Source organism: Poecilia mexicana, unplaced genomic scaffold (genome assembly GCF_051168715.1).
Source record: "Poecilia mexicana isolate PSO_F unplaced genomic scaffold, ASM5116871v1 scaffold_7, whole genome shotgun sequence".
Lineage (NCBI taxonomy): Eukaryota > Metazoa > Chordata > Actinopteri > Cyprinodontiformes > Poeciliidae > Poecilia > Poecilia mexicana.
In genome coordinates, this window is record NW_028263376.1 from 10,311,101 (window position 1) to 10,323,258 (window position 12,158).

The 12,158-nt window shown below is 39.3% G+C and overlaps 1 protein-coding gene across 3 annotated transcripts in view; it reads right to left on the reverse strand.

The window, feature by feature from the left end:
- Positions 1-12,158, reverse strand: part of mgll (monoglyceride lipase) — a 39,086-nt gene that overhangs the window by 24,960 nt on the left and 1,968 nt on the right. For 2 of the 3 annotated variants that reach the window (XM_014995133.2, XM_014995131.2), the window contains exons 2-3: positions 11,215-11,353; positions 757-863 (exon numbers count right to left, since the gene is read on the reverse strand). In XM_014995133.2, coding sequence (XP_014850619.2) covers positions 757-863; positions 11,215-11,342 — 235 coding nt within the window. In that variant the 5' untranslated portion in view covers positions 11,343-11,353. Of the gene's footprint in view, positions 1-756; positions 864-11,214 lie in introns of all 3 variants that reach the window. The other variant, XM_014995132.2, reaches the window with a different exon arrangement.

Below are 12,158 nucleotides of genomic sequence, written 5' to 3' on the forward strand. Positions count from 1 at the left end.
AGATGTGGTGGATTTGCATTCTAGATGTTCAGATGACTATTCTGATGTAACTGTGTGATGTTGTCATGCTGGACCACAATTTCTAAAGAATCTTTCAGCCTTCAAGAGGAATCTGTGACCAAAAAATTACAACATTTCAGAGAGGCCCCACCCTCTGACAGCAAAGTGTGCCTGATAAAGTGCCTGGTGAATGAATGTATATCCAACCCTCGATGTAAAGCGCCGTTTTAAGAAAACAAAGGATTAACCCAGCCTTTCTCAATTCCTGTCTTCAGGGACTGCTGACCCTGCATATTTTAGATGTGTCTCTGTTCCAAAACACCTGACTCAAATTATTGCATGACCTCCTCTTCATGCCACAGCAAGTCATTCAAGTATGTGGCAGAAGGGAAACACTTAAAACATGCAGGGCAGTGGTTCCTTGAAGAGCGGTATTGAGAAACACTGGATTAACCGAAGGTCCAGAGAATAACAGGTCTGTGTCTTGTGGTGAACCAGTTCTTCGTGCTCTGACTGGTAGGGCTGGAGAGTGTTTTGAAAACTTGTGTAGAGCAACATGTTTCAGGAAGAAAAACAACTTCCACTGAAAGCTGCAGAGCAAAATCATTTTCTCAAACAGGATTAGTTGGCTCCAACACGAATAATCTGTGTCAGCCAGAGCTGTATGCGACTACTGATAAACATGAGGGACACAGTGAGCGTGGGTGTAAATGTATGCATGGGCTTACAGTCCTGTGATGTGCGTTTGTCACTCACCGTGGTCATGAGCAAACACCAGCAGGGACCGTTCTTTCAGTCTCTGTGCAATTTCTTCATATGGCCCACTGTGTTCTCCCGCTCCATGAGCAATAAACACCAGAGCCCTGAGAGGAGATGAGAGGGAACATGTTGATTTTTTTATATTTTTTTTCTAGAACGGATCTGCGTGTGACTTCTTTTGCCCCCTTCCTATTTCTTGCGTGCGGGGATAAACTGAAGTTTATATTCTGCATGGGAGTGGCATCCTTCCTCGATTTACTGATAATCAGGCTCTACAATGCAACAGTTTACGACTGGAAATAACCTCAGAATCTCCCCCTGACAGGCGCCGTGGATGAGCGGCGGATGAGCCGCGGAGGACCGAAACGGACTTGCAGGATGATGGAAGAAAATCATGAGCAACAGCAGAAAAAGACAAGCTGAGAACGAAGCAGACTGTGTGTTCAGAGATAACAGCCATCATCCATCTGTCAGTCTGCCTGCCTCTACACACCCCTGCCTGCCTGACTCAAAACACACATATGAGATGCCACCAAAACATGGCATAGCGCATGAATTTAGAGAGAGCAGCAACTGTATATTCTTGCAGCTCTTTCAAGACCGAAACACGAGAACACAAGCTAAAAATGCAGATTTCAGCAATGCCCTGTTTAGTGAAGCAGTTTAAAAAGACTGTTTTTGTTTGCAGTGACGTTAACCACACTGTAAAGTGCAGTACAAAAGTATTCATACTCCCTTTATACTGATCGCATTTCATCAGCAAGATTTACTGGATTATGAGTCAATAGACAACACAAAGTACTGAAATAACACAGTCTGTCTTAATTTTACAAAGAGCAGCCAATTTCTTTTTCTTGTGAAAAAAGAACATGTACATAAAATACGGAATTACACAAATACTAACCCAATTAATTACAAGTTTTCTATAAGATTTAGGTCTGGACTTTAACTGTGCCACTCCAGAACATCTACCCCATTGAATTCAAACCATTTCTGTGCAGCTATGGCTAAATGCTTTGACTTTTTCATTGTGATCTCATCAGACCAATTAGCTTTCTTCCACTTGACCATAGAGTCTCCCATCTCTAGTTTCATCCTCAATCTGAGTTTTCTTCAGCAGTGATTTTCTCATTGCCACTTTCCCATAAAGCTTTGAATGGTGAAGAACCCGGACAACAATAGTTGTCTGTAGAGTTTCTCGATTTCATCTGCCTGATGCAGGTAGATTTACATATGTGGCATATTCCTTCCATTTTTTCATGAAGGAATGTTTTTTCTATCCATTCCCTGACAGATACTTTTCAATAACTTTTTCTCTAATTTACTTCAAGTGTTATTTTGTCTTTATGCTGCAAAGGTATCCAGGAATCCCGATTAACCAGTGAGACGGGTTTCTTTATATTTCAATCACCTGAGACACAGTCACAGCACTCAGCTGATGTCCATTTCACTCACTGTGAGACTGCTAGCACCAATTAACTGGACATATGTTTCATTAGGCCAGTCACTTTAAAGGTGGTGAATAATGATGCAACCACCTATTTTACTCTACGTATTTTTATTTAAGTGTCATTAGTTTGTAGAAACCAGTTTTCACTTAAACATTAAAGGACTTTTTCATAAAAATGCCATATTTTTAAATGAAGATTATTTTTGCAAAATCAATAAGAAAGGTAAGACATCCAAGGAGATGAACTCTTTTGTACATATCTGTAGAAAGACAACCTGTTCTGATTGGCTGCAGACTGACAGGCATGATATGTTATCAGTGATGTTAGCTCACAATCACATTCCTCCTGCAGTCATCTCTTCATCTTCAACACCACATTCAATTTAGAAAAAGTTCTCAGTTTGCATCATACCTGAAGAACTGTTTTTAAAAGACTAAAACATTTTTGTTTTAAGAATGGTTATCGAGGCTTTCTAAAGGTATTTTTCTCCTAAACTACAGTTTTTAACCTGTCTCATGTGAACGCATAACAGATAGCATGGCAGTAAATTCAGGGGTTTTTAAACACCGCCCTGCAAATGGGGAATATGCTGGATTTTTATTCATAGAATGGGGTTTGTTAGGGCGACACTTGATTTTATCAAATGTTTTGCGTCTTCTATCAGTGCATACTAAGCAGGGGAAGCTGAGCGTTCCTTCTCTCAGAAGCATCAGTGGTGCTGAGAAGCCTGCAACAGCTTCACTAATCAGCAGCAGACAATTAACCCAAATGCATTCAGCGACAGAGGAAGGAGGGGAGAAAGTGAAACGAGGCAGGAGGAAAATGAGCGAAAGTGTTACGGACGGGGTGGTGAGGAGGAGTGGAACAGTGGTGACTGTTCATCAGGGGTTCGGTGTCACTCACAGCTCTTCCTCTCCTTTTTTTTTAGGCATCCATTGCTTGGGGCTAAGACTTCCTCTGCACTTGTAACGAGTGAACTTGAGTGTGAATCAGTGTCTTTGTGCGACCATAATGTTCTGCAACACACAACCAGAGGAGCTGCGGTATATTAGCGGGGATAATTTGGCTTTGCTGTCAAGGCAACTGTAGTGAGCAGCATGCTGCAGACTCCATTTGTAATTTCTTTTCAAGATTTTCTCCATCCATAATTTCACCAAAAGGGTTTTTGATGCTATGGATGAGCTCACATTTTTATTCTGTCCTGTAACAAAACGTATGAAAACAATGAAATAAATCGTGTTTTCAGTTTAAACGCTCTGAATAGTCGCATACTGGTTTTGTTCGGTAACAAACTGCAGACAGCTAGGTGACGTGATATACTCAGGATGATGGCTCAGCCACACAAGCCACCTCACTTTTTTCAGGCACTTTTCAACCATTTGTTTTGCATTATTATTTGAATTGGATACTACGTTTTTGTATTATTCGTCTAAAAGATAAAGTGATTTTCTGACAGTACGAAATTCATTTAAACAGCAGTCGGAAACATGAGATGGATCAGTAGTGGACCTTCCTAGGAATTGTTGACCTACCAATATTACTGCAAGAGCTCATCCACGACGCACCCAGGAGGTCGCAGAATAAGCTAAACATACATCTACAGTCCAGCAGGTAATAGTCTCAGCTAAGGTCAGTGTGTTTGAGTCAACGGTAAGAATAAGACAGGACTAAATAGCATCCAAGGTAGAGTTGCAAGTTTATTTGTGATAAAAGTACACTAATGTTTAATCATTCGTCCAATGATTAAACAGACTAGTTTGCAGTTGATGGATTTAGGGACAGTTACATTTTCACATTGCTTTTTCCAGTTGCAAATGAAATCACCAGTTGGAAACAGTTTTTTTATCAGGTTGGCCTTTTGCTCAGGTTGTTTTTGTCTGATATTAAAATCTGTTTGATGAACTAGAAAAGGAGCATGTGACAAAAACATGAAAAGGAAGAAATCTGGTGAAAACACTTCTTGACAGCACAATGGCATTATCATCAATTCAAATGAGCTCTACGCTTCATCTAAAGTGCACCATGTTTGCCCAAGGTTTGCATCATCACCTCCATAATTAATTTGTCCTGATTACGTAAAGCTGGAAAACTTTCAGATTTTCCTCCTTCTTTCAAGGGATTCTCGCTTTTCATTGCCTCTGCTATCATGGGAACTGGAGATCTACTTCTCTCTCACACGGCTTCCGCTGTGGCTTAGAACAAGTCCCATTAAACCACCCAGAGAGTGAGAGACAGGTTGTGGCTCCCACTGCTTTAACACGGGGCTAGTCCAAACAGCCACAGGGTCTAAACAAAGCCACCGGCCTAATCCACCTTATGTATAGCCTGCAGGGTGCAGCGAGGTTATAAGCTTTATAAAGCTCTCAATGGTCCTCAAATTCTCCACCTTCACTGGTGAACATTACTTGGAACAGGAACTTACCAGATTTTCAAACACCAGTCTGTACTACTTTTCTGCTGTCATGTTTTCACATTGCTGCTAGTAACAAGATTTAACATGCTTAAAATGACTGATCTTCATTAAGAACATTTAATTATTATAACTTTTAATATTCATGAGTGTGAATTTAGAGATAGTAATCTATGGCTTTCTATTTTTCAGGGATTTAATTATGACTTGATGCTGAGGCGACCTTCCAAAATGGGTAAGATCAGAAAACAGACCATTCAGCTAAAGCACATGTATGTTCACTTCTGTAAGCCCAGGAAATGGCTAAAAGAAAATTACTCCCTCAAACTTCCTGGCTAAATGTAAACAGAAGGTCATAAATTCTTAAAGCAGAATTTAAGTTGCCTATTCGCAGACGTTTCTATGGAACGCAAAATCGACTGTGGAAAATCTGCAATGCTAGTTGACACACTATTGGCTGGGGGCTTGCAAAGCAGCCAATCCAGGAGGACCATCGATTTTTCTTGGCCCTGATTGGCTGTAAAGCGACGATCAGAAAATCTGCAGCTATTTAACTCTCCAGTCATGCAAAGATGGTTTCCACTGTGTCCATTTGTTGTTTGAATTATTATAATAGTGTTATAAGTTCTTTCAGATGGAGTGACAAGTTTATGCAGATTTAAGCTATAGTTTAGTCCCTAGCAGGGGACTGAATATTGGAAATCCACTGTTTTGTCCAATCCTACTGTAAGTGCTTATTTATTTACATAAACCCCAAATATAAAATTGTATCTGGATTGTTTGCTAAGTGTAGGAATAAAAAAGCCAATAACAAAACAGAAGGTAAAGAAGAAGTGGACTTCAAGATGTTTTGATATTTTTTTGAAGGTAATGAAACACTAGAAAGAGTTTCCGTCTGTCCATTTTATTTTACTCTTATTACAAGTAAATTTGAATATATTTCCACTATTAATCCTTTTCCCAGTATCCTGAAGTACAGTGCAAAAAGACTCACAAAGACTCAACTGCAACTCAAGTGTCCTTAATTCAATACAACTCAGAACCATTTAAGACACATTCAGGCTGAACTCCCAGGTGGCAGGAAGAGTTGATGCACTTGGAGCAAAAAATAAAATGGATGTGACAGATAAGAACTGCGTGACAGCTGCAAAACGAGGCAGAGTTTGACAAGTAGAAAGTTAATGTGACAGACCAGTACGGAAAAGGATGCTGGAAACGAGGAAGTTATTATGTTTGTGTCAAAGTGTGCTGAGCAGAGACGGAAAAAAAAGACAAGAAACAGGAAATTGCTGCATGATGGAGAGAGACTGAGGCAGACAAGCTGTGACAGTAGGAAAGCTTAAATCAATGGTGATACTTTAAAATATTACTTTGCACAGGGAGTTTCTTTCTCTTTTTTAGAAACAATTTATCAAAAAGTCATAAATCAAATGGAACCTAATTGTGCAAAGAGCTGATCTTAAAATGAAAAGCTCAAGAACAACAAATTTGCACATTACATATATAACGATGGCAATTAAAACTACATAGAAAAATTCTATTGCCACATTTAATTCTTCCCACTTGGTCACCTTCCTAAAATAATAGCTAATTTTTTTGGCAAAAAAATTGGCTTATGCCATTAATTTACAAAGGTGACAAAATAATCCTTTAAATGACCTGATTTCGTGAAGTAAGATAGATGCTCAAAAACACAATTTATAGAAATTATTAAATCCCGTAGAAGCATCCCCTGAACCCTATGCTATCACTGAAACCTCCACAAACTGCCATCCATGAACTCCTTAGCAACTTGGCAAGGGAAAAGTATGGTTTTCTGATCCACTGCCAGGACAAATGCCACACTGCACTTCATGAATGTGAGGTTTGTGAACTAAACATTCCCAAAGACCCTACAGTATCTCAGGACAAATATAGCATTATTGAACATCCTCAAAGACCTCTGGTATGATTTATAGCTGGATTACATCAGCCAAATTAAAAGACGCTACCTAAAAACTTACATCAGTTCCTGATATTTAAAGTGAGCTGCCACCTGAAGTCAATATCATAGATTTTCCCTCATTCGTTACAGATCTGCCATAAAGTGTTAAAACAAAGAGAGCCATTGTAATGAAAGTATTGTCCACAGGCACAGGAGGAGAGTTTAAACCGCCTGACATTGCTAAAATGCAAACAGAAAAGGAAACCCTGACCCCATCTGACGTTTCACGGTGAGGGGCTGTAGCTGTCCGCTCTATACAAAAAGAGTTGGTAAAATACAGGTGCAGGTTTCAGATACAGCTCCAAATCTGTCAGTGTGTTCATGTTTGTTGACGGTTAACCCAAGTCAAACATCTGCTAGGACCCTGTAAATGATTACAGACGTCCCTATGTCTGTCTTGATACCTTTCACCTGTTTCTTGTTAAAATAGGACCATTCAGAAGCCTTTGACCTGATTTTTTTGTTATGCTCACCTCGTGTGAAAATAAAGTAACATCTTTTTAAGCAGCTCCACAGTGGTGATCTAGTTTCGCTCTTAACATGAGCTACTTAGCAAATTTCGGTAGAAATAGATAGTAATGTCCGGAGGATAACCTTGGATGCTGAGTTGATATTTTGACCCAAACACTTCAGTTGTTGCTGTTTTGAGTAAGTAAAACAAGTACTGTTGTACTGGTAATATGTGACATGGTAATATGTTAAACTTTCTAAAGTATTTTTTCCCCAGATGACTTTTAATAAAACAGGGTAGTAAGTATAAACAACAAAAATGTCCATTAATATTTAGTTCATCCTTCATAATTATTTCCCTGTAAAATAATATATAAAGGTAGTTATATATTCATTTTTCCCCAGAATACAGACAGTTCTGGTTCTAAAATGGCAAAAAAAAATAAAAATGTATATATATAGTGATATTATTCCTATATAAATGTAGCACATTATACATTACACTTTTTGTTTTAAACATTTGTATGCTAATACCTGCTTATCTTTATGTTTGAAGTACATTACCTATCTTTAAATACATTTAAATAAAAATAGTGCTAAGTTGTTGGATTTTTCCCTTTGAATTATTTACTTATGATATGTCTGGTGGGTGCAGGTCTGTATTCTTTTACCGTTACATTTTTTTTAAAAGATATTTATTGTCATGAACTATTCCTGCATTCGGTCATCTAATCCTCTAGTATGTTCAAACAAAGGTCTCTATGAACACCCTGCTTGGGCTTCCCCCTTTCAGTCACCATGGGGTTTCATTTTAGCCTGAATGATTCATTTCTGCTTTTTAACACTTCAGTGCATTTACTATTTGGAGTAGCTGCAGAATTATTGCTTTGTATTATACTTTGGTCGTAATGCAAACGGCACTGTGATACCCTGTAGAAATGGGAATGTAAAACACCGGCTTTAATATATCCCCTGGTGATGGATAATGAACTGCTTATTATGACTACATTAATCATCTTTGTGGTTTTTGTCTGAGTGCTTTGTTGTTCAAAAACCTAATGACTCTGATTAGCATTTAGATAACTGCTAAATTAATGTTAATTACCCCTTTTTTTGTGAAAAACATAAATTGCTACAAGCAATCTCTTTGTATTTATCTCCTTTGGGTCCTGTTTATATCAAGAAAAAATCCTTAATCTTTTTACCTAATGCAAATAAACTTCTACTATATCCAAAAATATATACCTTGAATGTATTTATATTATTGTTTTACAATTTAAAACATGTTTTTTTGCTGAAACTGAAGTTTTGTCTTCTTCATTTTCTTTGATCTAAATCTGTTTCTCGCTGAGCAAGAAGCAGATTCGAACAGCGATGTAGAAACCTCTACGTCGCTAATATATCACAATTACTGCATCTCATGATAATAATCTGACAGCAGTTGCACATGGTCACTGTAAGCCTGTGGATCTATTACAGGAAACCTTCAGTCTGTGTCTTTTCTTAGATAGAAACTGCTTTTATCCAAACCACCTTAGGGTGAACAGATGCCAGTAAGTCTATCAGAGAAAATTGGAAGTTCACACGTTTGCCAACAAGTCTTTAGTTAGTGATTTAACCCTGACTTTCCAGTTAAAGACAATCCCTCCACCAAACTATTTCTAGAACCCAACATTGCTGATTTATCATAAACAATGCAGTTTAAAACTACAACTGTAATTCCACCGTCACTACAGAGCGGCTGCAATTCTTCACCCAGAAAAACTGAAAAGCACTTGTCTGTAATTACGACAGCCGCAAACTCAGTGAAAAACTTTTAATAAGTCTGGGTAAAGAATGCAACCATCACATTAAAGCTTAATTGCAGCTTCTGCTGTTACACACTTTGGAGCCATGCTTGCTCAAAACTGTGGCGCTTGCGTCTAAAGCTTAAACAACTGATCCGTTTTAAACAACTCCAATGAATAACACTGTCACATGACTGATCTAAAATGTCGGTGAAGACGTGAACACAACTCGATACAGCCCACAGGGGCTACTCAGTCTCCTTCCACTGTGCCTGCTTGCGGTTTTAGCAGGTTTACTGGTTGCTCTCCAGTGAGAAAGCGCCTACAGAGGCCATAAAAAGCTGCAGCTTTAAAACAGTTACAGCACAAGCGACTCTACAGATATTCCAGTGCTACACTGATTCAGCTTTTTAGCACGTGTGTAAGAGAAATTCATATCTGCAAAGATCTACCAGCAGAAGGTAAGACACTAAAGGATGGATTTAGTGTGAGTGTGCTGTTGTTTAGAGCCACAGGAGCATTGTGGGCAGCATTTGCCTCATCAGTCATAGTTACACAAAAACAACACCTCAGTGTTTGCTTCTCATCTGCCCAAGGATATACACACACACAGGTATACAAGTAACCTTGTGTACAAACACAGTTAATCACGGATGACTGCTGTGTAAACACACACACATACAGATGTGGCTGTAAGACGTGAATCTGCTCCACAGCTGAGCCAGAAAACAAACCGTGGTCTTTATGAAATGTGTGGGCCCATGTGCCAATTCCAGATGTTCTGTTTAGCGTGGCATCATTTTCTGGCATGCATGCAGCTTTGCGGCTGGTAGGAGAGCTTGGCATCTCAGAGATGTGAGCAATGCGTTGGGTTTCGTACACTCTGCCAGACTCACATGTGACGGGTGCAGAGGACCTGAAAAGCTAGAGACTGCATACCACAGGGGGCCCAACAACAGGAGACCGAGGAAAGCATCAGCACTACAGTAAAGTACTCAGAAGTGTTGTTTTAATACTTCTGTGATTTGATGTCGCTTTGCCAAGGAGACAATGATGTTATTTATCCATCAGAATGGAGAATGAGTCATGATTTTCAGACATTTATGCTGTTCAATTGTGAACACTACATGTACAGAGTAGATTCTGTCCACAGGGGTTAAAAAGCACACTTTAATTCCTAATATTTGTGACACGAACTTGGACTGGGAATTGTCTCCTGGGCTGATGCACGTCCTTTAACACTTGACTGTACTAGGGTAACAACACTCTTCAATGTTTATATTACTGAGGGAAAAATAATCCAGGTTAGCTCTTTTTGGCATCAGTGAGTTGTTAAAAAAAAAAAGTCAGAAGAAGACTTTAAAAACTGTAATAAGCTATTTATCCTATATGCCATGTTTAGACATGAAAGAAAGAAATGTGTTTTTTTGTATTTTATAGTATAGTTCTTATAGCCAAATCGGCTCAAATCAGTTTTGTCAAACCAACAACTAAACTCAGAACAGTGCATCTTTACTTCTTATTTTGAGCTGTGTTGTCCCTTCATGATGCTGCTATTGCAATCCTATTAACATTAATTAACAAAGTTGTTTTAAAAGCAGAGTTTGAATTGTTCAAATAAAAGAGTCTGCAGGCGATTGGTCTGGTTCTGTAAAAGCTAAATGCATAATAACATCAGTGACTATTTTAGCTTACAGCCTGAGCCAAACATTCAGATTCTGCAGTTTTTTTAAACATAATAACCCAGAGTCAGTAATCATGTTGTCTATGCAGAGATTATCATAATTAAAATGTCTTTATGATGCACAATGAGTAGAAATAATCCAGACTTCCTATAGATTAGAGGAGCTTTTAGTCATTATTGACTCCTAATACTGACCTACTTTTATTGTTTAAAGCTCCACGATGTCCAAACAGAAAACCTCCAGTCAATAAATAAAGGTTAACAGCCAATAAGAGATTAAGACAGACAGTTTTTCAGCACTGATGAAACAGTCTGACCAACTCTTGTCTGTTGGAAAGTTAAACCTTAATATAAAATAAAGGAACTCAGACTAACTGGTGCTCTATCACAGGGTGCTGGACAGCTGATGGCTTAGCCTTGGTGGTTTACACCCACAGCAGCATGCATGCGCAAGTACCTAGCAGGTTTCAATGGACAACCCAACTGTCATCTGAACCGCAGTTCCCCATCTGTTAAACTTAAAGTCATGTGACTCCATGACGGGAAACAGCCATGTGCTCTGAATTACTTGTAACGTCACATCACAAGATCACGAACTGGCCGCAAGAAATAAAGCATATCAAAACTGGTGGAGTGTTTTCCTGTTGATTTTGTCATGACTACGGATCCCCGCTCTGCTTTTCACTGACCTTGGCGGACTTGCGGGCTCCCAGTAGCGGCAGAACAGGTGCAGTCCGTCGGCGTTGACGATGTGGCGCAGCTCGCTGTAGGGAACTCCCTGCGGGCTTCGCCGCGGAGCATCTCCCGGCTCGGGCATGGAGGGTTCGTCTGCAGAAAAGACACCGAGCAGCGATGACAGCACGTCGCTGCCGCCGTAGAGGTAGTAGCTGAAGGCAGCGACGAGCAGGCAGGCTGCGGTGGTCACGGCGTTCATCGTTTAGTTTTTTTTTTTTTTTTAAATAAATAATGTATGTTGTTGTCCTTCTTCGTCGCGCGAGGCTGCGAGCGGGGAACGTGTGATGTCACACGGTGTTTGTGGGTCAGTAAGGATCTAATGTGTAGCTGCGCGCGCTCTTTACACACACACACACACACTAACCGACGCGCACGCACAGAGGCAACGTTGTCATTGATGTTACGTCACAGACCATATGGTGTGCTAACTACGAGCTCGTTCTACCAGCTCTTCTCTTTCTCTTTACACCTGCCCAATTAAAAACAGGTTCATTGTCATACAGTGTGTGGTGGTTCATTATTCATACTCCGCAGTGCACATGCAATTCAATGATGTATTATGTAGAAATATTCATGTATTTTTAATACAATTACTGAATTGGACTATATTGCCATTATGTCCAATAATCAGTGGTGGCTGGTTAAAAATAAACAAACAAACAAATAACTTGGGGCTGATATATTTCTCTTCCAAGTCCAGTATGGATTCTACTGAACATAGGAAACTGACTACAGTTCCACAATTATATAACATTCTTCACACAGTGAAATACTATGGAGTGTTAAATTAGCTAAAAATAAAAGTTCTGTTCATTAACTTGTGAAACATACAGTATTTAATCATGAAATCAGGGTCAATCAAACGAAAAAACTATGAGAACCAACAAGCAAAATTCTA